We start from the raw sequence: 22,408 nt of genomic DNA, 5'->3' as shown, positions 1-22,408 counted from the left end.
CGTCAACCTTAAACACAAACAGCACACACGCACCCACGCAGGCTGGCTGCGTCCTCCCTGCTGGGATGGGCGTCGGGCCCAGTGCTTGGCACACGGTCCCCAGGAGCTTCCCCCGAAGGTTCCCCCGAAGCCAGCCACAGCTGCTCAGCTTGGCGCGCAGAGCCCGCGGTGGTACCGAGTCCGCGCAAACCCGGACCCGCTCCAAGTGAGCCGCGTTGTCGTCATTCATTCGCAGTGTCCGGAGCGTCCTTCCAGCGGGGAGCTGGGCTTCCCTAGTGGCGCCTGCGGCCCCGACACGGCGCGTTAAGGCGCGGCGACTTCGGGAGCTCAAGAAGGTAGAGACGGGAGGGGCTCTGGAGCTCCGGTCGGCACCGCGGGAGCAGCAGCGCCGGAGCCCAGCTTGGCCCTGACCGCGGGGCCGAATCTGCTCGGATGGCCCGCAGCCCTGCCTGCCGCCGAGCGGGATCCCGGGACTGAGCTATTCCACTTCCTCCTCCTCCCGCCCCCTTCCTCCTCCTCTTCCTCCTCCTCCCGCTCCTCCCGCCGCCTTGGGCCGGAGCCGGGCTGCAGAGCGCCAGGCCCGGGCGTCTGCGGCCGCGGGCTCTCGCGGGGCGGCGACGCCGCGGGGAGGATGCTGCTTGCCGCGCCCGCGTCCTCGCCGTCCTCCCGGGCCGCCTGCTGGGGCTTTGTTGTGGCCCGGGCGCCGCGGGCCGCCCCCTGAAGTCGCCTGCCGCCGCCGCCGCACCTAGCGGACGGGCGGGCGGGCGCGCGTGTGCCCAGGAGTGCGCGCCTGTCGCGGTGGTGGGTGAAGGACCCGACCCACGGGCCCATTGTGCGCCCGCCCGCGGCGGCCAGGACCATGTGGGTGAACCCGGAGGAGGTGTTGCTGGCCAACGCGCTGTGGATCACCGAGAGGGCCAACCCATACTTCATCCTACAGCGGAGGAAGGGCCACGCCGGCGATGGAGGCGGCGGCGGCGGACTAGCAGGTAAGGACCGTGGCCGATCCCTGCAGGGGGGGAGCCGGGAGCGCTGCGGCGCCGCCCGCGGCCCTGGGCTGCAGGCTCCGGAGACGCCGCCCGGTCCCCTGGGGCTGGGCGACCCGCCCTGCCTCGTTGTATGCGATGCATCGAGAGTCGTGATGTTCAGGTTGGACAGAGATGCTTCTTTTTTTGACTCTGTCAGGCTTTGGGGCCCTTAGCGTACTGAGCGCTCTTTAAGTGGATATGTTGAGGAGAAAGGAAAAGAGTGAGTCTGGGGCGGAGGGAATGTATTATCCCCGATAAATTGAATGCAGCATTCCCTTCCCCTCCCCCCCCTTAAAAATATTGTTTTCCAAATGGAAAAGAGGGATAGAAGAAGGTTAATTTTTACTCCACTTTCTTTACTGGCAACAGCAGGATCAGGTATAAAATGCTCTTTTGTTTCCAGGGAAGCGATCAGTAAGGAACTCATGTGGTCATTTCCTATATGAGTTATGACGGAAGAGAATGAATAAGGAAACAGGAATTTTTTTGTTTCACCTAATTAGACATAAAGCAAAGCAAGTTCTCTGGTTCTAGTTGTAAAAATAATTGGCTGTATAACTGCATTTTAACTATTTTTCCTCAATCACTTCTTCCCTAAACCCCTTTCCTTCAAGGTATTATTGTAATTGTTGCTGAAGCCATGTCATATCATTCAGGATAATAAGATCAGTCAGACCCATATCCAAAGTAGTGCCATATTAGAAATAATCTCGAACTCATACCATACTAGAGAAATTGGACCTTCTCCCTCTCTGTGTTATTTAGGATGAACAGAACTGGAATACTTTTTACAGTGAAAAAGTTAGCCAAAGAAATAGTAGAGGTTTCACTAGGGAGGAGACTGCAAAAAAGAGATGAACTTTGACCCTCCTCAGAGTTGAGCTTATATCAACCTCATATATCACCTGGAGTTTGCACAATAGGTAAATTGTTGCTTTCAAATGCTGTGCTATGAAATAAAGATTCTTGATATATGTATTTACTTATGATTATATTTATAAACTAATTTTCTCAAGATTAAAATTCAAGTGTCATGTGGTACAATGTATACTGGTATGTTTGAAGGATCTTGATTCTACCAGAAAAGATAAATCTGCAGAGCTCCAGACCCCATTCTGGAAATACTGACTAGTGATCTGATACCAGGATTTTCCAGTTCATTTTGTAGAAGTTATCTAACTCTAAATGTTAATATGTAATTTACATATCTAATATTGGAATCAGCCCACATTGTCCCTTTTTTGTTGTTTTTGTTTTTTTTGAGATGGAGTCTTGCTGTGTCGCCCAGGCTGGAGTGCAGTGGCGCGACCTCGGCTCACTGCAACCTCCTTCTCACGGGTTCAAGCGATTCTCCTGCCTCAGCCTCCAGAGTAGCTGGGACTACAGGCATGCACCAACCCGCCCGGCTAATTTTTTTTGTATTTTTAATAGACGGGGTTTCACCATGTTGGCCAGGCTGGTCTTGAACTCCTGATCTCAAATAATCCGCCCACCTTGGCCTCCCAAAGTGCTGGGATTAGAGGCGTGAGCAAGCTCGCCCGGCCCACATCGTCCTTTAAGCCTAGGACAACAACATAGAGTAGATAATTTATTGTAGTAAAAAGATAACATTTCCTTCAGCAGTTAACCCTCCTACACCTTGTAAGCATTAAGTATTCATTTACCTGTGTCATTTGTAATAGGATGTGAAAAATTCATGGATTCAGAGCCTTCTTTTTCTGCTTAACATTTGTATTGTGTTCCTACTGGTTCTTAGAGCTATAACTGACTACGGTCCACTTGAAATCTCATCTTGTCATCAATGACTTATTTCACTTAGGTAAAATTACATCTTGTAAATTGAGAAATCACAGCGATTGCACTTATTAATGGAATAATTGAAATCATTTACATGAGTAAAAATATTCATGACAACAAAGGCTATTTTCAAGCAACAGAGGTAAAATGTTTGGTCTAATACATTGGTGCCATGTCAAATGTAGCAGGAACATTTTAGAAATGTTATACAATGTGTAGTATATTCTGATTCTAATGTAAGTTCATTCATTCACTAACTCACTAAATCATTTAACAAATATTTGTTGGCAACTTCTAGAAGTGTTAATGTTGTGAAGCTCAAGCCTAGTAGAAGACAGGTATTGATGAAATAATCACATAAATTAAAGTAAAATTGCGACTCTACAGAGTCCCAGCAGATAACAGAATCCAAGTGAAGACAGAGGAGTGAAAAGACAGCTTTGAAAAATAGAGGCATGGTTATTTGAACTGGTGTAAGGCAAACCAGAGGCAGGACTTTCAGGAGTCTGTGAGAGCTGGAGCCAGGGAAGAGGAGCTTGAGCCTGGAGAGAAGCAGCCACTTGTAAAATCACAAGACTATAGCAGCAAGGGAGTGGGGAGTACATGCCCTGACTTCTCTCTTCTCCCACCCTCCCAGCTTCTGCCACCGCCTCCCATCCCTGGAACCCAATAGAAGCCAGCTAAGGAACTGGGCATGGTGGCATATGCCTGTAGTCCCAGCTGCCAGGGAGGCTGAGGCTGGAGGATTGTTTGAGCCCAGGCATTCAAATCCAGACTGGGCAACATGGTGAGACCTTATCTCTAGAAAAGGAAAAAAAAAAAAAAAAAAAAAGAATCTAGCTGGAAAGAGTCCTGGTGATGTAGTTTCTTGGGATCAGCCTCCCAGGGATGGATGGGGGCAAACTGAGAATGATCAGAACAAATATCGTAAGAAGAGGAACATGATGTTTGTTAGTCCCAGTTAAGTGATGGGGTCTTGGAGGTGGAGGCAAAGGAAAGATTCCTTGAGGAAGTGACCCTTGAGCTTAGAACTGAAGAAAGAAAAAGATCTGCCTGTGAGGAGAGGAGGGAAGAGTAAGTGTTAGGTATCAGCTGTTGGAGATTTTCTGAAAGATCTCAAGACCTTTACATAATATACATTATCTGCATCAGTGTACATACACCCAGCAAATAGATGACAGATGAGTAGGGAAACTTGCTCAGTGTGAACTGGCCAGGAGTGCTCTCAAAGTATGGTCATCAGGGAGCTTGGAAAGATTAGCACAGAAAGCTATAAAAAACAATGGGTCAAAGTTGAGGACATTTAACATTTTTTAAAAATTAAGATATTCTAGGTTCCTGATTCCAAGCAACATGTATAGGCATTCGTGCAATGAAGTCTTCCATTGTGGATGCATTTGATTGATTTATTTAACCCCCTTTGACTGAGATTTCATGCATATACATAAAATTACAGAAATCAGATGCAAAGTGCAGTGATCTACTACAAAGTGAACACTTGGCAACCAACACCAGGATAAAAAAAATAGAACACCAGGATAAAAAATACAGAACACTGCTAATGTGCCAAAAGCCCCCTTGTGATTCTCAGCCAATCATTGTCACCTACCCCAAAGATAAAGACTATCCTCATGTTTTTTTGTAAACACTTCCTTGATTTTCTTTATAGTTTTTCCAAAGAACATATCCCTAAACACTATATTTTGGTTTTGCTTTTTTTTTTTAAGCAAGAAATGAAATGGAATTATAGAGTATATATTCGTTTATGTCTGGATTCTTTTGCTCAGCCTTGTGTATGTGATATTCATTTTGTTGCTGGTGATTGTAATTCATTCATTTTTCTGTTCTGTGTAGAAAATTATGAGTATACCACAATTTATTCATCTCTTTATCAACTGTATTGTTGGTGGCCCATTGGATGGTCCATTTGGGGGCATTATGGATAATGTGGCTGTGGTCATTTTGGGGCATGTTTCTTGGTGCCTGTGGGCATACGTTTCTATTTGCTCTATAAACAGGAGAGGAATTGCTAGCTCATAATGTATTATCAATTTCAGTAGATGATACCAGTTTTCCAAAGTAGTTGTACCAATATACTCCCACCAGCACCATATGGAAGTTTCCCTTGTTCTGTCATGTATCCTTGTCAACACTGTCAGTCTTTGTAATTTTAGCCATTGTTGGGGTTTTGGAGTAATATCACATTGCAGGGTTAATTTGCTTTTTCCTGACTGATGAAGTTGAGCATTTTTCCATATGTTTGTTAGCCAGTTGGAATATTTTGAGATATGATTGTTCAAGTCTCTTGTTCATTTTTCGACTGGATTGTCCTTTTTCTTACTAACTTGTAGAAATTTAAAAAATATGTTCTGGGTATAAGCCTACTGTTACACACGTGTGGCAAAATCTTCATTTGTTCCTTACCTATTTACTCTGTAAAGGATGAACAGAGATTCTTAATTTTTAAAATTCCTTAAGTCCTTTTTCGATACCATTTCCTTTTAAATACCATTTCCTTTATGGTTAATATTTTATTGTGGTCTGTTCAATAAGTCTTTTCCTGCTCTGTGGTTATAAAGACATTCTTCTATATTCTAGAAATGTAACAGTTTTAACTCCCACCTTAACATGTACAGATCACTGGGAATTAATTTTTGCATATTGTGTGAAGTAGGGGTTAGGTATTGTATTTTAAATTTTTTGTGGACATTCATTTGCCCCAGCATGATTTATTGGGAAGGCTATTCCGTCTTCACTGTTCTGTAGAGCTATGTTTGTCATAAATCAAGTACCCATATGTGTGTGGGTCTGTTTTGGGTTTTCTAGTCTATTTCTTTTGTTTATTAGTATATTCTTGCACCAACACCACACTGTAGTTTTATTTTATTTTAATTTTCTTTTAGATTTAGGGGTTACATGCACAGATTTGTTACATAGGCAATTGTGTACTGTGCTTTTATCATACGAGTTTATATGCAGTAGATCAAGTTCTGTTATCTTGTTCTTTGTTCTCTACAGGTTTCTTGACTATTCTTTGAGCACAATACAGATGCTCCTCTACTTACAGTGGAGTTATGTTTCAGTAAGTTGAAAATATTGATGCATTTTTTAACTTAAAATATCCTCAATTTACAGTGAGTTTATCCAGATGTGACCTTATTGTAAGTCAAGGAGCAAACCGAATTTGTATAGCTTCCGCATCATTATGAAGTAAAAAAAAAATTTGTAGGTCGAACCATTGTAAGTTGGACCCATCTGTATTTTAGAATCAGCTTGCAAAGTCTCACCAAAACAAAACAACAGCAGCAACAAAGATGTTAAAACTATTGAGATTTTGATTGACATTACATTGAGTCTGTAAATAAATTTGGGCAAAATTTTTACCTTTATAGTATCAAGTCTTCTGGTCCATGAACATGGTATATTCCTTTATTTATTTAGATCTTTAAAATTTTTTCTCAATGTTTTATAGTTTTCTGTGTAGAGGTTTTAAGCTTCATTTATTATATTTATTCCTAGGTATTTCATATTTTTTTACTCTTGTATATTATGTCTTTTTAAAATTTCATTTTCTGTTTCTTTTTTACTGGGATGTAGAAATACAGTTGTTTTATATATTCACCTGTATCCAGAATGTAGCTAACTTAAGAAATGAATTGTAGTAATTTATCTGTAAATTCTTCTTTTTATTTCCTGCCTACACAACCATATCATCTGCTAATATTGACAGTTTATTTCTTTTTTAATTCTTATGCTTTTAAAAATTGTCTTTGCCTTTCTTGACAGGCTAGGACCTCATATACAATTATGAATTGATGTGGCAATTGTACATTCTCTTATCCCTTCCCAGGTCTTAAAGGCTTTCAACATTTGTTCATTGTTAAGTATGGTGATTTTTGTAAAATTTTTTCTTTCTTTTTTTTAAATTTTTGTTCTCCTTGCCTGTTTTCATTTTATTTTATTTTGAGGAGTTCATATTCCTAGTTTGCCAAGAGTTTTTGATTATATTTGGATGCTGAATTTTTAAGAAATGCTTTTCCATTTTTATCAATGTAATAGTGATTTTTCTTTTATCCTGTTAGTGTGGTAACTTATAGTAACTGATTTTCAAGTGTTTACCTGAACTTGCATTTATAAAACAATCCTAATAATATAGCATTATAATTGTAATATATTCCTGGTGAATTGAGCATTTTATCATTATGAAATATTCACATATATTTCCAGAATTGCTTTTGTCTCATTCTTATGGTTAGAATAGATTTATTTGGTTATTATTTTTATGGTATCTCTTTTTCATACTTTTACTTTCAACTCTTCTGTATCCTTATGTTTTAGATGTCTTTTATAAATAGCAGATAGTTGATTTATTTCCTTTTTATAATGTTTAATTTAATTGTTTTTTATAAATAGAGACAGCGTCTTACTATATTGGCCAGGCTGGTCTCAAACTCCTGGCCTAAACCAATTCCCCTACCTTGGCCTCTCAAAGTGCTGGAATTACAAGTGTGAGTCCCCATACCCGGGCAATTGACTTTTTTCTTACTCAATTTTGAAAATTTTTGACTCTTAATTGTATTATTTAGTTAATGTCCATGTGACTTGGATTTAAATCTGCTCTTTTATTAAGTGCTTTATACTTTTTCTAGCTACCTTGTGTTCTTTTTATTTTGCCTTCCTTGCTTTTTGGTGGCATATGGGAATAATTCTTTATAAGTTACACTTTTTTAGACTTTATTATCTAGAAGTTTTATATTCATTTTATTATTCTTTTAGTGGTTATTCTGGACATTAGATATGCATTTTGACTCATCAAATTATATTGTTAACCAGTACTTTTTTTTTTACCTTTTATTTTTTTAAAGGAAAGCCAGGGTCTCACTGTGTTGCCCAGGCTGGTCTCAAACTCCTGGCTTCAAGTGAGTCTCCCACCTCAGCCTCCCAAATTGCTGAGATTAGAGGCGTCAGTCACTGCACCTGGCCATTATTTTTTATTTTTTAAATTGACACGTTAAATCTTTTCTATATATTGCAAAGTCCATGGACTACTTTAACTCCCCACCCCCAATTTACATACCATTTGTGTTGTAATAGTATATTTTAATTCTTAACATATTTTCAACCCAAGGACATGCAGTTATTACTATTTTTAAAGTCTGTATTCAGTTGGATCTCTACGTGTTTACCATTTTTGTTTTACTTTCTTCTTCCCTCTCTGACCGTTTTTCTGGAATCCGTTTTTCACTGCCAGAAAAAACATCATTTACTCTTTCCTTTAGCGAGGACCTGCTTGTGACAGCTTTTCTCAGTTTTTGTTTGTCTCCAAATGTCTTCATTATGCTTTCTTTCTTGAAGGATATTTTTGTTTTGAATGGTTGGCACTTAATATGTTTTAAGCATGGTTGAGACATCGTTTCTTTTGAGGTAAACTATCACTCTGAATTGTTGTTCTTTTGTAAGTAATATGTCTTTTTTCTCTAACTGCTTTTAGGGTTTTCTTTTTGACTTTGGTCTTCTGCAGTTTTAATATGATCTAGATAATTTGTGATGTTTAAAAATCCTGCTTAGGAGTAGTAGGTGTTCTTTAATATGTCTTTCCTTGGTTTTGTAAACTTCTCATCCACTGTCTCCAAATATGGCCTTTCCTTCATCCCCTCATCTCTCTTTCTGGCACTCCAATTACATGTATGTTAGACATCTCATCGTATCTTCTATGTCTGTTACCTTTTAAGTTTTACTTCATTTTGGCTACTTTTTTCTGATCTCTGTTCCAAGTTAATAACTATCTCCTTAACTATATTTAATCTGTTCAGCCCAACCACTTTTAATTTTTTTTAAATCAAAAATTCCTGTTTGGTTCATTGTCTAATTTTCAGTTGTTACAATTCTCAATCTTATTTTCTGTCTCTTGAGCAAGTATGGTTCTTGTAAGGCCTCAATTAACTTAAATATCTCGAGCTTTTAAGCCTGTTCTGTTGTCTGTTTTTTCTCCTAGTTTTCATTCATGCTCTGATGTCATTTTTTATGTCTGGCTACTTTTGATTGTGAACTGGACCTTGTACTTCTAGTTTGTGAAACTAATCTGAAGGAGAAGATGTTATTTTCTATGAGAAAAATTTTTTCTGCCAGTTGCAAACTAAAATCACTAATTTTTGGTACTGATATATTTTCAAGCTGAGCTCTGACTTGAGTGTATTTGCCTACTTAGGATTTACAGTTATATTAGGTCATAGCCCTCCATCGTCCCAACCCAAAGAGGAAAGGGTGGCATCATTAGCTGCCCTACCTCTTTGGTGGTACTAACTCCTATCCTGGTCCCCCCAGTCCAGGATTCTGTTAAAAGCACATCCAGACTCTCAGCTTACTCAGCAGCCCCTTATGGAAGGGGCACCTGCCTCCCAAAATAATTGTTACTCTAAAATATAGAGCTCTCCCCCTTGGAGCCTGTCTTTTCTTCAGGTATGGTAACTTGTCGCTTTTTAATTTTTTGATATTTTAAAATATATTTTGTCCAGTTTGTATAGTTGTCCTGATTAGTTGATATTGGTATGGATTATCTTATCTGATATTATAAGGTAGATGCTATTATTATCCTCAGTATGTAGAAAAGGAAACTAAGGCCTGAAAGAGATTGAGTGATTTACCCTAGGTCCCACACCTAATAAGTGCGAGCCTATTTGATTTTGTATTTATTATTCTTTTTTTTTTTGACACAAAATCTCTCTCTGTCATCCAGGCTGGAGTGCAGTGGCACACTCTTGGCTCACTGCAACCTCCACCTCCTGAGTTCAAGTGATTCTCCTACCTTAGCCTCCCAAGCAGCTAGGACTACAGGTGCATGCCACCATGCCCAGCTAATTTTGTTTGTATTTTTTTAGTAGAGGAGGGGTTTCACCACGTTGGCCAGGCCAGTCTCAAACTTCTGACCTCAGATGATATGCCCATTTAGGCCTCCCAAAGTGCTGGGATTACAGGCATGAGCCACCACATCCAGCCTATTTAGTATTCTTCTTTATATGCATTTATTTATTTATTTATTTATTTTTATTTAATAGAGATGGGGTCTCACTATATTGCCCAGGCTGGTTTCAAAATCCTGAGCTTAGGCAGTCCTCCTGCCTCCGCCTCCCAAAGTGCTAGGATTATAGGCATGAGCCACTGTGCCCAGCCTATTTAGTATTCTTTACAAGACTGATATGCTTTGGCTATGTCCCCACTCAAATCTCATCTTGAATTGCAGTTCCCATGATTTTCACTTGAGTGGGAGGGACGCAAAGGAAATAATTGAATCATGGGGGCGGTTTCCCCCATACTGTTCTCGTGGTAGAGAATAAGTCTCACGAGATCTGATGGCTTTATATGGGGAAACCCCTTTCACTTGGCTCTTATTTCTCTCTTTGCTGGACGCCATATGAGGCGTCCCTTTGCTCTTCCTTCATCTTCCACCATGATTATGAGGCCTCTCCAGCCATGTGGAACTGTGAGTCAATTTAACCTCAGTATTTTGTAAATTGCCCCCTCTCAGATATGTCTTTATCAGTAGCGTGAAAATGGACTAATAGATTAATTATAATGGTGTATATTAATCTTATTCTCCTCTTATAACCACCCCCTATTTGAAAATCTAATAAAAGCTATGGACTCTACCTTGAGAAAAATGAAAGCACTCCAAAAAATTGCATGCAATTTTAGGAGTGTAATGGATCTCAGGTGAATTAGAACATAGGGGCTTCAAGTTAAAATATCTCAAGAGATGGAGACAGTTTCTTGTTATACAAAATCAAATGTGTGATTTCTTCAGTAAGCTGTTCTCTCAGAAATGTGTTTGTGTATCAACTATGTTTAGGGCGCTGAACTTTACAAAGATGTAAAAGAAAGAAAAAGCCAGTTTTTGTTGGGTCACATTATTAACCTTGAGATGAAACCTGGGTGAACAAATTCGGGAGATTTAAGAACATAGGCATGGAGATGATAAGAGTGCAGACTAATTAAGTCCATATCAAATTGTTCCATCTGAGTTAGAGCATTGGACTGTCCAGGAATTTGACATAGTGCATTCAGTGGAGACCTCCACGACTAGGGAGACTTTCCATTTTATAATCAAACAACCAAATAATTCCCAGAGATGTATGAGAAATAACAAAGTGATATTCATGAAGCTCTGACTGGTTAGGAGGTGTATGTTTTTAGGATAAATGCTTTCATCTTGCCAGCTTGTAAGTACTGTATTAGTAAAGTTGCAACTAGTAGTGTTTGTGTATTTATTTATACAGTTGACTCTTGAACAACTCAGGGGTTAGGGATGCCAATCCCCCATGCAGTCAAAAATCTGTGTATAATTTTTGACTCCCCCAAAACTTAACTACTAATAACCTACTGTTGACCGGAAGTCTTGCTGATAACATTAACAGTTGATTACACATATTTTTTGTTATATGTCTTATATACTGCATTTCTTATCATAAAGTAAACTAGAAAAGCAAGTATTAAGAAAATCCTAAGGAAAAGAAAGTGTATTTACTATTCATTAAATGGAAGTCGTTCATCATAAAGGTTTTTTTCCTCATCATCTTCACGAGGTTGAGTAGGCTGAGGAAGAGGAGTTGGAGAGGTTGGTATTGCTGTCTTAGGTGGCAGAGGCTGAAGAAAATCCCTGTGTGAGTAGATCCAGGCTGTTCAAACCCATGTTGTTTAAAGGTCAACTGTAATATAAAAGCAGTTAAAATTTATGTTAGCTCCTAATGGAACCTAATGTTATAACTGGTGTCAATGAAAAGAATCAAACTCTGTAAAATATTTAAAGAAGTTTATTCCGAGCCAAATATGAGTGACTATGGTCCAAGGCACATTCTAAAGAGGTCTTGAGAACATGTGTCCAAGGTGGCTGGGTTATAGCTTGGATTTATACTTTTTAGGGGGATGGACATAAGACATCAGTATATGTAAGGTGTACGTTGGTTTTGTCTGGGCAGACAGGACTACTCGAAGAGGTGGGGGCTTCCAGGTAACAGGTGGATTCAAAGATTTTCTGATGGGCAATTGGTTTAAAGAGTTATTATCTATAGACCTGGAATCAATAGAAAAGAGTGACTGGGTTAAGATAGGAGCTGTGAATAGAAAGGAGTGACTGAGTAAAGATAAGGGGTTATGAAGACCGAGATTCTTTTTTTTTTTTTTTTTTTTTTAAACACTCTTGTTCTGTCACCCAGGCTGGAGTGCAGTGGCAAGATTTCAGCTTACTGCAATCTCTATCTCCCAGGTTCAAGCGATTCTCCTGTCTCAGCCTCCGAAGTAGCTGGGACTACAGGTGTGTGCCACCACACCCAGCTAATTTTGTATTTTTAGTAGAGACGGAGTTTCACTATGTTAGTCAAGCTGGTCTCAAACTCCTGACCTCAGGTGATCCACCCACCTTGGTCTCCTAAATTGCTGGGATTACAGGTGTGAGCCACAGCCAGGGCCCCAAGGCTCTTACGTAGATGAGGTCTCACAGGTGGATGCTCTTAGTGGCAATAGATGGCAAGTGTTTTCTACTCAGACCTTTAAAAGGTGCTGGACATCTAGCTAATCTCTTTAGGATTAGAAAAACGACCTGATCTCTGTTTTAATGTTAATGCTGGTCAGTTGTGCCTGAATTTGAACGGGAGAAGGGTATAATGAAGCATGTCTGAAAACCTACCTTCCCATCATGGCCTGAACTAGTTTTTTGGTTTCTTTGAAATTCCCTTGGCTGAGAGAAAGGGTCCTTTCAGTCAGTTGGGGGGTCAGAATTTTATTTTTGGTTTATGTTGGTGACTTCTATGTGTTGGGGTGGGCAGTAGTCTATAGCTGTGTGTGGAGTTGGCTCATAATACTTACATATTATTAATAGGAAAATGCTGCTGACAGGAAGTATGACTAGACAAAAGCAGATTTTGCTTGCTTGTTCCATGAATCCCCACACCTCCATCCCATTAATTATTATCAACTTTAAGATAATTTTGTTCACAGAATTCTATTGTCCATACCAATTTGTCTTGAGACTGCCTTATTCTACGAAGAAACCGTGGGAATGAATGCATATAATTTGTGCAGGATTTGACATGACATTTAACAACTTCTGGGTGTTTGTAAACTGGCCACAGAAACTAGGCAAGAAAAAATTTACTCCAAGCTTCCTTCTAGAAATTTGAGAAATTTGAAAGGTTGAGGCAGACTTGCTGCTCTAGGGACACTGCATATCCTTTCTGCTTTGCCATCCTCACGCACAGAGAGGACCCACTTTATGAAGAGTCAGATTGTGAATTGTGATATGGTTCCCAGGTCTGACCACAAAAGCCTGTTTTGTAGTTATGCACAGAACAGGATTTGTAATTATTTGGACCTAGGCAGCTTATAATGCCAATAGCTGTGGTAGGTACCACCTTGAGTTCTGAGTCTTGGAGGTGGGAGCCCATGCCTGCTTCATGGCACAGCAGTGTGCAGGGAATGCCACAGACAAAAGCCCTGAGGGTGGCTCTTTGCATAGCATCTTTGTGTTCTCTACCTCCCTCACTGACTTCTACTCTTTAGTCCTTCACTTAGTAAGCAGACAACTGGATTCAGATCACAGCTCCACCTGTTGGACATGTGATTTGCAAAATTTCTCTTCCTTTCTGAGCTTAATTCCCTTATTTAAAATGTGGCTTAATAACCTTTTAGCACCCGTTATGAAGAACCTGAGGTAAGTTATGTAAAATACAAGAAACATAAAGAACCATTCATAGATGATTGTCCCATTATTGTCCTCGCTTGGTGATGATCTCATGTAGGTATTAGGAGGCAACTGGCTCTAATTCACAGCAATGTGTGAGTAATGGAAGAGTTCTGCAGTTTACAGAGACATTACATTTTCTGAAGGATGCTGTTAAAGCAAATGGATGTCTGATATTTAGGCAGCTTGACAACATTGAGTCAAATACTCAGGCTTTTTGGAGAAGATAATTTTTGATCAGCAACCTTAAATTGTTTCTACATAACTCCTTCCATCTGTCCTTTCCTCCTTCCTTTCTTCCTTCCTCCCTCCCTCCATCCCTTCCTTTCTCTCCCCTTCCTTCCCTTCCTTTTCCTCCCTTCCTGATACTATATGTACATTTTGAAAGCTCTACCAGTAAAAGGTAGTTTCTTTCTTTCTCTTTCTTCTCCTCCTCCTGCTCCTCTCTCCCCTGCCCCTGCACCTTCTTTCTTCTCTCTTTTCTCTTCTGTCTCCTTCTTGCACAAATAGTCCTCTCTGAGAATGGCAAACTGGAATCACCAGGGAGAGGAATGGAGTGGGAGAGACAGGAGGAGGGGTCACCTTTTCTCTTTGGGGGTTTGTGGGGAGTGTGTGTATGTATAGTTATGAGGAATTTGTAATTTGAAAACATCCTCTACTAGTGAAACTAGAGAACTGTGAAGAAGTCAATAACCCACCTTCTGCTCTTCTTTGTTTTCTTTTCTTGTCAGATGTGCATTCTAAAAAGCCCAGTGGATGAGTCAGTCTTTTTTTTTTTTTTTTTTTTTGAGACGGAGTCTCACTCTGTTGCCCAGGCTGGAGTGCAGTGGTGCAATCTCGGCTCACTGCAACCTCTGCCTCCCAGGTTCAAGCTATTAGCCTGCCTCAGCCTCCTGAGTAGCTGAGACTGCAGGTGCCCACCACCACGCTTGGCTAATTTTTGTATTTTTAGTAGAGACGGGGTTTCACCGTATTGGCCAGGCTGATCTCAAACTCCTGACCTCATAATCCACCTGCCTCAGCCTCCCAAAGTGCTGGGATTATAGGTGTGAGCCACCCGGAGAGTCATTTTTAAGGTGTTCTGCAATTGCCACTGGCTTCTAGTTGATTTCAAATGGCATGTCACAGTTTTGCTGTTAGCTTTGTTGATGAAAAAATCCAAACTCTGTAAAATATTTAAGGAGATTTATTGAGCCAAATGTGAAGACCATGACCCATGACACAGCCTCTGGAGGTCCTGAGAACATGTGCCTGGGGTCATTGGGTTATAGCTTGATTTTGTACATTTTAGGGGCACAAGTTACAGGCAGACATGAACCAATGCATGTAAGGTGTACATTGGTTTGGTCTGGAAAGGTAGGACAACTCAAAAGGGAGGGGGCTTCCAGGTCATATGTGGATTCAAAGATTTTCTGATTGACAATTGATTGGAAGAGTTAAGTTATTGTCTAAAGACTTGGAATCAATAGAAAGGAGTTTCTGGGTTAAGATAAGGGGTTGTGGAGATCAAGATTTTTATTATGTAGATGAAGCCTCCAGATAGTAGGCTTTAGAGAAAAAGATGGTAAATGTCTGGTTTTTTTTGTTTGTTTGTTTTTTTATCTGGACAGGGTCTGGCTCTGTCGCCTAGGCTAGAGTGCAGTGGCATGATCTCTGCTCACTGCAACCTCTGCCTCCTGGACTCAAGCCATACTCCCACTTCAGCCTCTCAAGTAGCTGGGACTACAGGCATATGCCACTACACCCAGCTAATTTTTATATTTTTTTGTACAGACGGGGTTTCACCACGTTGCCCAGTCTGGTCTTGAATTCCTGAGCTCAAGCAATCAGCCTGTCTCAGCCTCCCAAATTGCTGGGATTACAGGCGTGAGGCACCACACCTGGCCTGATAAATGTCTCTGATCAGATCTTAAAAGGTGCTAGATTCTTAATTAAATCTCTCCTGGATCCAGAGAAGACTTGGAAAGGGAAAGGGATTCTCTACAAAATGTAGATTTCTCCCACAAGAGATAGCTTTGCAGGGCCACTTTAAATATGTCAAAGAAATATATTTTGGGGTAAAATACTTCAATTTCTTTCTTTAGGGCCTGCTATTTCTCATGTAATGCTATACTAGAGTCACGTTGGAGTTTGGTATCTTCTTGCTACAAAGAATCTGTTTTGTAAGTCTTAAGATCTCTGTTTTAATGTTAATGCTGGTCAGTTTTTCTGGAATTCCAAAGGGAGGAGATTATGAGGTATGTCTGACAGCCCCCACCACCCCACCCCCCCCATTCTTCCCACCATGGCCTGAACTAGTTTTTCAGTTTACTTTTGAAGTCCCTTGGCTGAGAGGAGAGGTCCATTCAGTTGGCTGCAGGGCTTAGAATTTTATTTTTGGTTTATAGGTTGTTTACATATTCTTTCAGGGAACATCGGATTGCTAGGTTTGGCTGTGAGATCCACTCAGGAAATCCATTAAGATTTTCCTCTAACTCTTCACTGGAGATCTAAGTTAGGAACTTTCATTTGGATGAAATTGACAACCAAAATGAGTGATTGAGGTATAAGTCTCACTCCTCTATATTTATTAAGCCAGCTTTAGGGCATGTCTGGGAAAAACACTAGCACAGACACATCTGTGGCTGTTTTTCCAAAGAGGTTTTCCAGAGGTTTAATATTTATACATTTCCTTAAAGCAGGGGAAGGCATGTAGGAAGAGGGTAAGGTATGATGTAAGGCAATAGTTACATTCCTGGGACACTTTAGTTAGTGCCCAGTGAACCTACATTTTACGTAAGATAAGGTGAATGTTTGAAGAGAAAAAGCAAGTAAAGGGGGAGTTCATTATGTAGACCCTCTCTGGGTAGGTGGAGGAAATGAACCTTGTCTTTCTCCTGCACCCAAGAAGATAAGACTGTGATTGGATATTATTGGTGTGGAAAACACTTTCGTTTTAGGAGCTAGACTTAGATTGTTGACCTCAAGTTAAAATTGTCTGTCCCTGTTTATGGAAGTCCAGAAAAGAATTTACTTATTAAAGATCTTTTAGGGCAGTCCTTCAGCAGATGCCTGAGGCCTTTTACCTTTCCATGGGAACCTGGCTGATACATAGTGTTAGGAACAGCTACCCATTTGGAAGAGGCCTGTTGTATGACTCAGTCTCTGGACCGAAGTTCCGGGGTCTAGAGATTATTAATCAGGGGCCTAAAATCAACTCTTTTACTTTATATCTGGGTCCAAGGAGCACAAAACTAGATGAAGATCCATGAGGTGATGTCAGAAATGCACACCCATGACTGTACCTGCACTCCTACCTTTTCAGCTCCATTATTCTAAGGCTTGCTGGGCAGATACTTGCTAGAGTGAAGATCAAGCAGAACATTAAGGATTTGATCTCTGTTTACACTGAACAAACAAAAGGGAACTCTTGTTTATCTAATTCTGTTTCTTCTAGATTACTTTTAATGCTTCTGTCAAAAAAAAATTTTTTTTTAATATGATAGGTCTTATTATTGCCTAGGCTGATCTTGAACTCCTGGCCTCAAGCGATCCTCCCTTCCTCAGCTTCCCTAGTAGCTGGGACTATAGGCATGTACCGCTGTGCCCAGCTTTAATGCCTCTTAATAGGGAAAATTCTACATTTTGGTAGTATGTACAAATGAATTTTTAAAAATTCATTTTATAATTAGCATAGACAATATATAGACAGAGGAGCTAAAATTTGCCAAAAATCTGTGATCCAGGCATCCTGCTGAGAACTTTTTCAGTCTCTAATTTAATTATCATAACAACCTTGTAGGTTAGATATTATTCCCCTTTATATATGAGGAAACTGAGTTCTCAGAAAAGTATTTACCTGAGGAAACCCTGGTAGCATAGGCAGAGCTTGGATTTGTACTCATTTTTGACTGAGTTTAGAAAGAGAAAAGGATTAAAATGGGAGATTATTTTTACAAAAGGAGGGAGGAAGATGATCTTACAATGCATCCTTTAGAAAGCTAAAGGAAACTGGGGCAAAGTGGGTTCCAGTCTTAAAAATTCAGTTTTGAGCCAGGTGGCTCAGCCTGTAACCCCAGCACTTTGGGAGGTGGGCAGATCACCTGAGGTCGGGAGTTTGAGACCAGCCTGACCAACATGGAGATACCCCGTCTCTACTAATAATACAAAGTTAGCTGGGCATGGTGGCACACGCCTGTAATCCCAGCAACTTGGGAGGCTGAGGCAGGAGAATCACTTGAATCCAGAAGGCGGAGGTTGTGGTAAGCCGAGATGGCACCATTGCACTCCAGCCTGGGCAACAAGAGCGAAACTCCGTCTCAAAAAAAAAAAAAAAATTAGTCGAGTGTGGAAATGAGGGAGCTAGTAGAGTGAGGCTGTACCTTCTCCCTTCTCCCGTGTTTTGATGTCATTGGCTATTGGTTGTCATGGATTATAGTTATATAACTGTATGCCAGGGGGAAGTGTGAAAACTATGTGGATTTTCTCAAAAAGGTTTTCCAATCTTTCCCCATTTTAAGGCTTCTAAGTCCAGCTGTCTTTGGGACCACAATATAGAGCCATTCCATGATATAAAATTAAGAGGGCATTGGACATTTGACTGGAAGACTAGACAAGGGAAAGACTTGTTTGTATGAATGTTCAACAAAAAAGACAAATATTCATGCTTGTTGTGAGGGTGGTCACTCTCAAAAAGTTTTGTAAACCAAAAAGTGTCTAAAACAGATCTCAATTTAAAGGTTTATTTTGCCAAGGTTGAGGATATACCAGGGAAAAGGAAACACAAGTCACAGTAGGATCTGTGTGCTGTGCTTTTTCCAAAGACGGTTTTGGGAATTTCAATATTTAAAGGGGAAAGAGCAAGAAGGAGGGGAGGAAAAAGGGAGTAAAAAGGGAGAGAGAGGTAGGCAATGAGGCAAGTGGTTACATTCTTAGGAGGCTCTGATTAGTCCTCAATGAATCTGCATTTTACATGTGAAAAGAAAGGGGGGTCAATTATGCATTCATCTCATGCTCAGCAAATCCACATTTTTACATAAGATAAAGTAAGCATGTGAAACTACAACTATCTGTTTGGGAACAAAAGGAAGGCAGTTTTTGCATGATTCAGTTCCCAAGCCTAACTTCCCCCTTTCGGCATAGTGAGTTTGAGGTCCCAAGATTTTCCGTTCATAGTTTCTAGAGAACAAGAGAGCAGAAATGCAAGTTTGACATACCATATTGATTTTCATTAATGTAATTTGTGTTAAATGTCTTAAAGATTTTCTTTGTTTAATATCTGTTTATTTTTCCTTGTGGACATAAAACTATTATTAAAGTTTTCGTAGGATCATTACAACCTTGGCTCCCAAATCTATTTTTTCTTTTAGCAGTACTTGAAACTGGTAGCAATTTCGGGAGGTCCTTGAATAATCTGAAATTATATACAAGATGGTGGAATTAACTGTGAAGGTGTATTTTTCTGAAACTGAGGTTCCACTTTTTATCAGCTTCTTAAATTAGATTGTGAATCAAAGAATTAAGAGCTGATATCCTAATGTCTGACATTCCTCAACTCCAAATTTTCCACCAAAGCGATTTTCAGGGATTTAGTATTGTGCTTGCAGCAGGATTACTATAAATTGTAAGACATCTTACATCATTTCCATGAAATTCTTTTAGCCTTTCAACCAGTTGAAAATGTTCAGTTCACTATATATTGTTTAAACAGTAGGAATGTATCACTGTCTGTGACTACAAAATGATAAACATGTTAGTGCTTCTCTCTTACTCTTATCCTGGTACCCAGATGTGGAGCCCTTCAACCACAGCTTTTAGTTTCTTATTGTGGGGAAGACCCTACGGATGTGAGTGTGAGTGTGTGTGTGTGTGTGTGTGTGTGTATGTGGGAGAGAGAGAGAACGGAGGGTGCGGGGAGAGAGAGCGATTCAGGCAGAAATAGACAGAGAACAGAGGGAGAGAGGCAACAGGGCATGGAATAAGAAAATGGAGGGCCTTTTCTTAATCTAGGAACTGATGTTGCCCTGGCTGTCCCTCTTCCTGCAGATCTTCCATTCAGGGGCCCCTCACTAGGATTCTCTGTAATGTAGAGTAGGGGTCCCCAAACCCCAAGCCGCAGTCCAGTACTCAGGAAGGTGAACATTACTTCCTGAGCTCTGCCTCCTGTCAGATCAGCAGCAGCATTAGATTCTAATAGTGCCAACCCTACTGTGCACTGCAAGGGATCTAGATTGTGGGCTCCTTATGAGAATCTAATGCCTGAGGATCAGAGGTGGAACAGGTTCATCCCGAAACCATCCCCACCCCTGCTGCCCCCATACCCTTGGCCATGGAAAAATTGCCTTCCACAAAACTGCTCCCTGGTGCCAAAAAGATTGGAGACCGCCGATAAAGAGCATGCAGTTCTGACAAGTGACTCCACTGGTTGCCTCTTGCTAGTTCTGCTTCCCCACAGGGGAATGGAGAGAAGAGTGGGGTCCAGATACAGCACAGTGTGTTGGCATTTCCTTTTTGCACTCTACAATTCAGCTCTCAGCCTAATCATTGTACAGTTCTGATTGAATAGCATGGCTAACCCTACAGATCATACTCTGCTCTACTTAACTGTCAGGAGGCTAATCTTCATCATAAGAACTGCAAACCCCTCTTTCTTCCTGGTCTCTGTTTTGCAGTGGGGTCACCTCTAGTTTCTCAAATATGGCTCTGCTTGAGTGTAACCACTGATCTTTAGGAAGAGGGTGCCATTTGCCCTTTGACTTTATTTTATTTATTTATTTATTTTTTGAAATACGGTCTCACTCCGTCATCCAGGGTGGAGTACAGCGGCATGATCTTGGCTCACTGCACCTCTGCCTCCCAGGTTCAAGCAATTGTCCCGTCTCAAACTCCCAAGTAGCTGAGATTACAGGCACGTACCACCATGCCCAACTAATTTTTGTATTTTTAGTAGAGATGGGGTTTCACTGTGTTGGCCAGGCTGGTCTCAAACTCCTGACCTCAAGTGATCTGCCCACCTTGGCCTCCCAAAGTGCTGGGATTACAGATGTGAGCCATCGTGTCCAGATGCCCTTTGACTTTAATCTGTTTATCTGCTCTCACCTGTTCCTCTGAGCCCACTGTCTCCTTCCCCCTCACTCTCTCCCTAATAAAACCCAATTTTCCTTCCTGACAACCTCAGCTTCATGGTATATTCTAGGGAAGTATCATGTAGCTTTCTTTTTGTAAATGATTCATAAATTTGTGGGTCATTATTTTTCAGAAGCCTGCTAATCTTTTCAGTATCATTCCAGTTTCAGGGTGTGTTTGCCCAGAAAAGCACTCAGTAACTTTTTTACAACACAAGTAGCTTAGGTTGTATCCTTGATAGAAATATGTATAATGAGTTGTGATCCATCCCCCCTTTCTTAGTGCCAGTAAACACTCTGGTTGTCTAGCAAAAGACAGCTCTTATCTCTTGTTGTTGCTGTCATTTCAGTTTGTCACAGGGACCGTGCACAATTGGATATTATTGTACGCCACAGTAGGTCTTGCTATTCACTGTGCAATAACTGTACTAAACTTTGACATGTGCACTTTTATTTTTATTTACTTATTTAAGACAGGGTTTTGCTCTGTCATCTGGGCTGGAGTGCAGTGGTGCAATTATAGCTCACTGCAGCCTTGAACTCCTGGGCTTAAGTGATTCTCCTGCCTCAGTCCACAGGTAGCTGGGACTACAGACACATACATGATGCCCGGCTAATTTTTTGTGATTTTTAGTAGAGATGGGTCTCACTGTGTTGCCCAGGCTAGTCTCCAACTCTTGTGCTCAAGTGATCCTCCTGCCTCTATGTCCCAAAGTATTGAAATTACAGGCATGAGCTACCATGCCCAGCTGATATATGTGCTTATAAAAGTCACTTGCAGATTTTTATTTCTGATGTGCCTATAACCCATTTCATTAAAGTTTAGATGAACACAAGATTTTATAAAGTCCTTAGATAAATACCTTTTTTTTTTTCACTCTTATTCACCAGCCAGATCTTTGTCTTAGAGAGCCCATAATGGTTGTGCAGAATGGGCGATAGTATTTTCAAAAAGCTTAGTAAATGTAGGCAGTTTCTTTAGGGTTAATCATCTTTCAAAGGGCCTTAGGAATGTCTTTCAAACAGAATATAAATGTCAAAGAGAATATCTCTTTCTGTTTGAAATCATTTAGGCAGGTTGAAAGAGTTTGATAAAGGGAAATTCTATATTTAATCTTTTATTGTAAATTATATGTGCAATGAAAGAGTTTAAACATTTTTGGAGTTTGCTATCTTAAAGGCCTTTCTGGAATGTAAGGAAACCCAGTAGTGGTGTCTGCTAAATATGCAACTGTAGTTCTTAACTTCTTTGAGACTGCTTTTTATCTGAAAATGGGAATGATTCCTCTTACCACCTCGCATGTTTATTGTGAGGGTCAAAAGAGATACTGAAAGCAAAAAACATTAATTAGGTTTTTCAAATTTGTATTTATTATTTTTATTTTAGAGACAGGGTCTTGCTCTGTCACCTAGGCTGGAGTGCATTTGGCTTGATCATAGCTCATTGCAGCCTCAAATTCCTTGGCTCAAACGTTCCTCCCACCTCAGCCTCCAGAGTAGCTGGGACTACAGTACACCCCACCACATCCTGATAATTAAAAAAAATTTTTTTTGTAGAGATGGGGGTCTCACTATGTTGCCCAGACTGGTCTTGAACTGCTGGCCTCAAACAATCTTCCAATCTCAGCCTTCCAAAGTGCTGGGATTACAGGAGTGAGCCACCGCACCTGGCCTGCGTTATGTATGGCCTAATATGGTATTAGGATTCTGTGTTCTTCAATGTAGTTTTCTCTTATCAAAGTATCTAC

The 22,408-nt window shown here is 40.6% G+C and overlaps 1 protein-coding gene across 2 annotated transcripts in view; it reads left to right on the top strand.

The window, feature by feature from the left end:
- The first annotated feature begins 522 nt into the window (after positions 1-522).
- TBC1D9 (TBC1 domain family member 9) overlaps positions 523-22,408 on the top strand; it is a 134,680-nt gene continuing 112,794 nt past the window's right edge. The window contains exons 1-2 of one of the 2 annotated variants that reach the window (XM_030816182.1): positions 929-989; positions 5,844-5,907. Coding sequence is in view for 1 of the 2 variants with exons in the window: in XM_003257743.3 (XP_003257791.1) it covers positions 860-989 (130 nt within the window). In the remaining variant the exon portion in view is untranslated. Of the gene's footprint in view, positions 990-5,843; positions 5,908-22,408 lie in introns of both variants that reach the window. The other variant, XM_003257743.3, reaches the window with a different exon arrangement.

Source organism: Nomascus leucogenys, chromosome 7b (genome assembly GCF_006542625.1).
Source record: "Nomascus leucogenys isolate Asia chromosome 7b, Asia_NLE_v1, whole genome shotgun sequence".
NCBI lineage: Eukaryota > Metazoa > Chordata > Mammalia > Primates > Hylobatidae > Nomascus > Nomascus leucogenys.
This window is presented reverse-complemented; position numbering and strand designations above follow the sequence as displayed.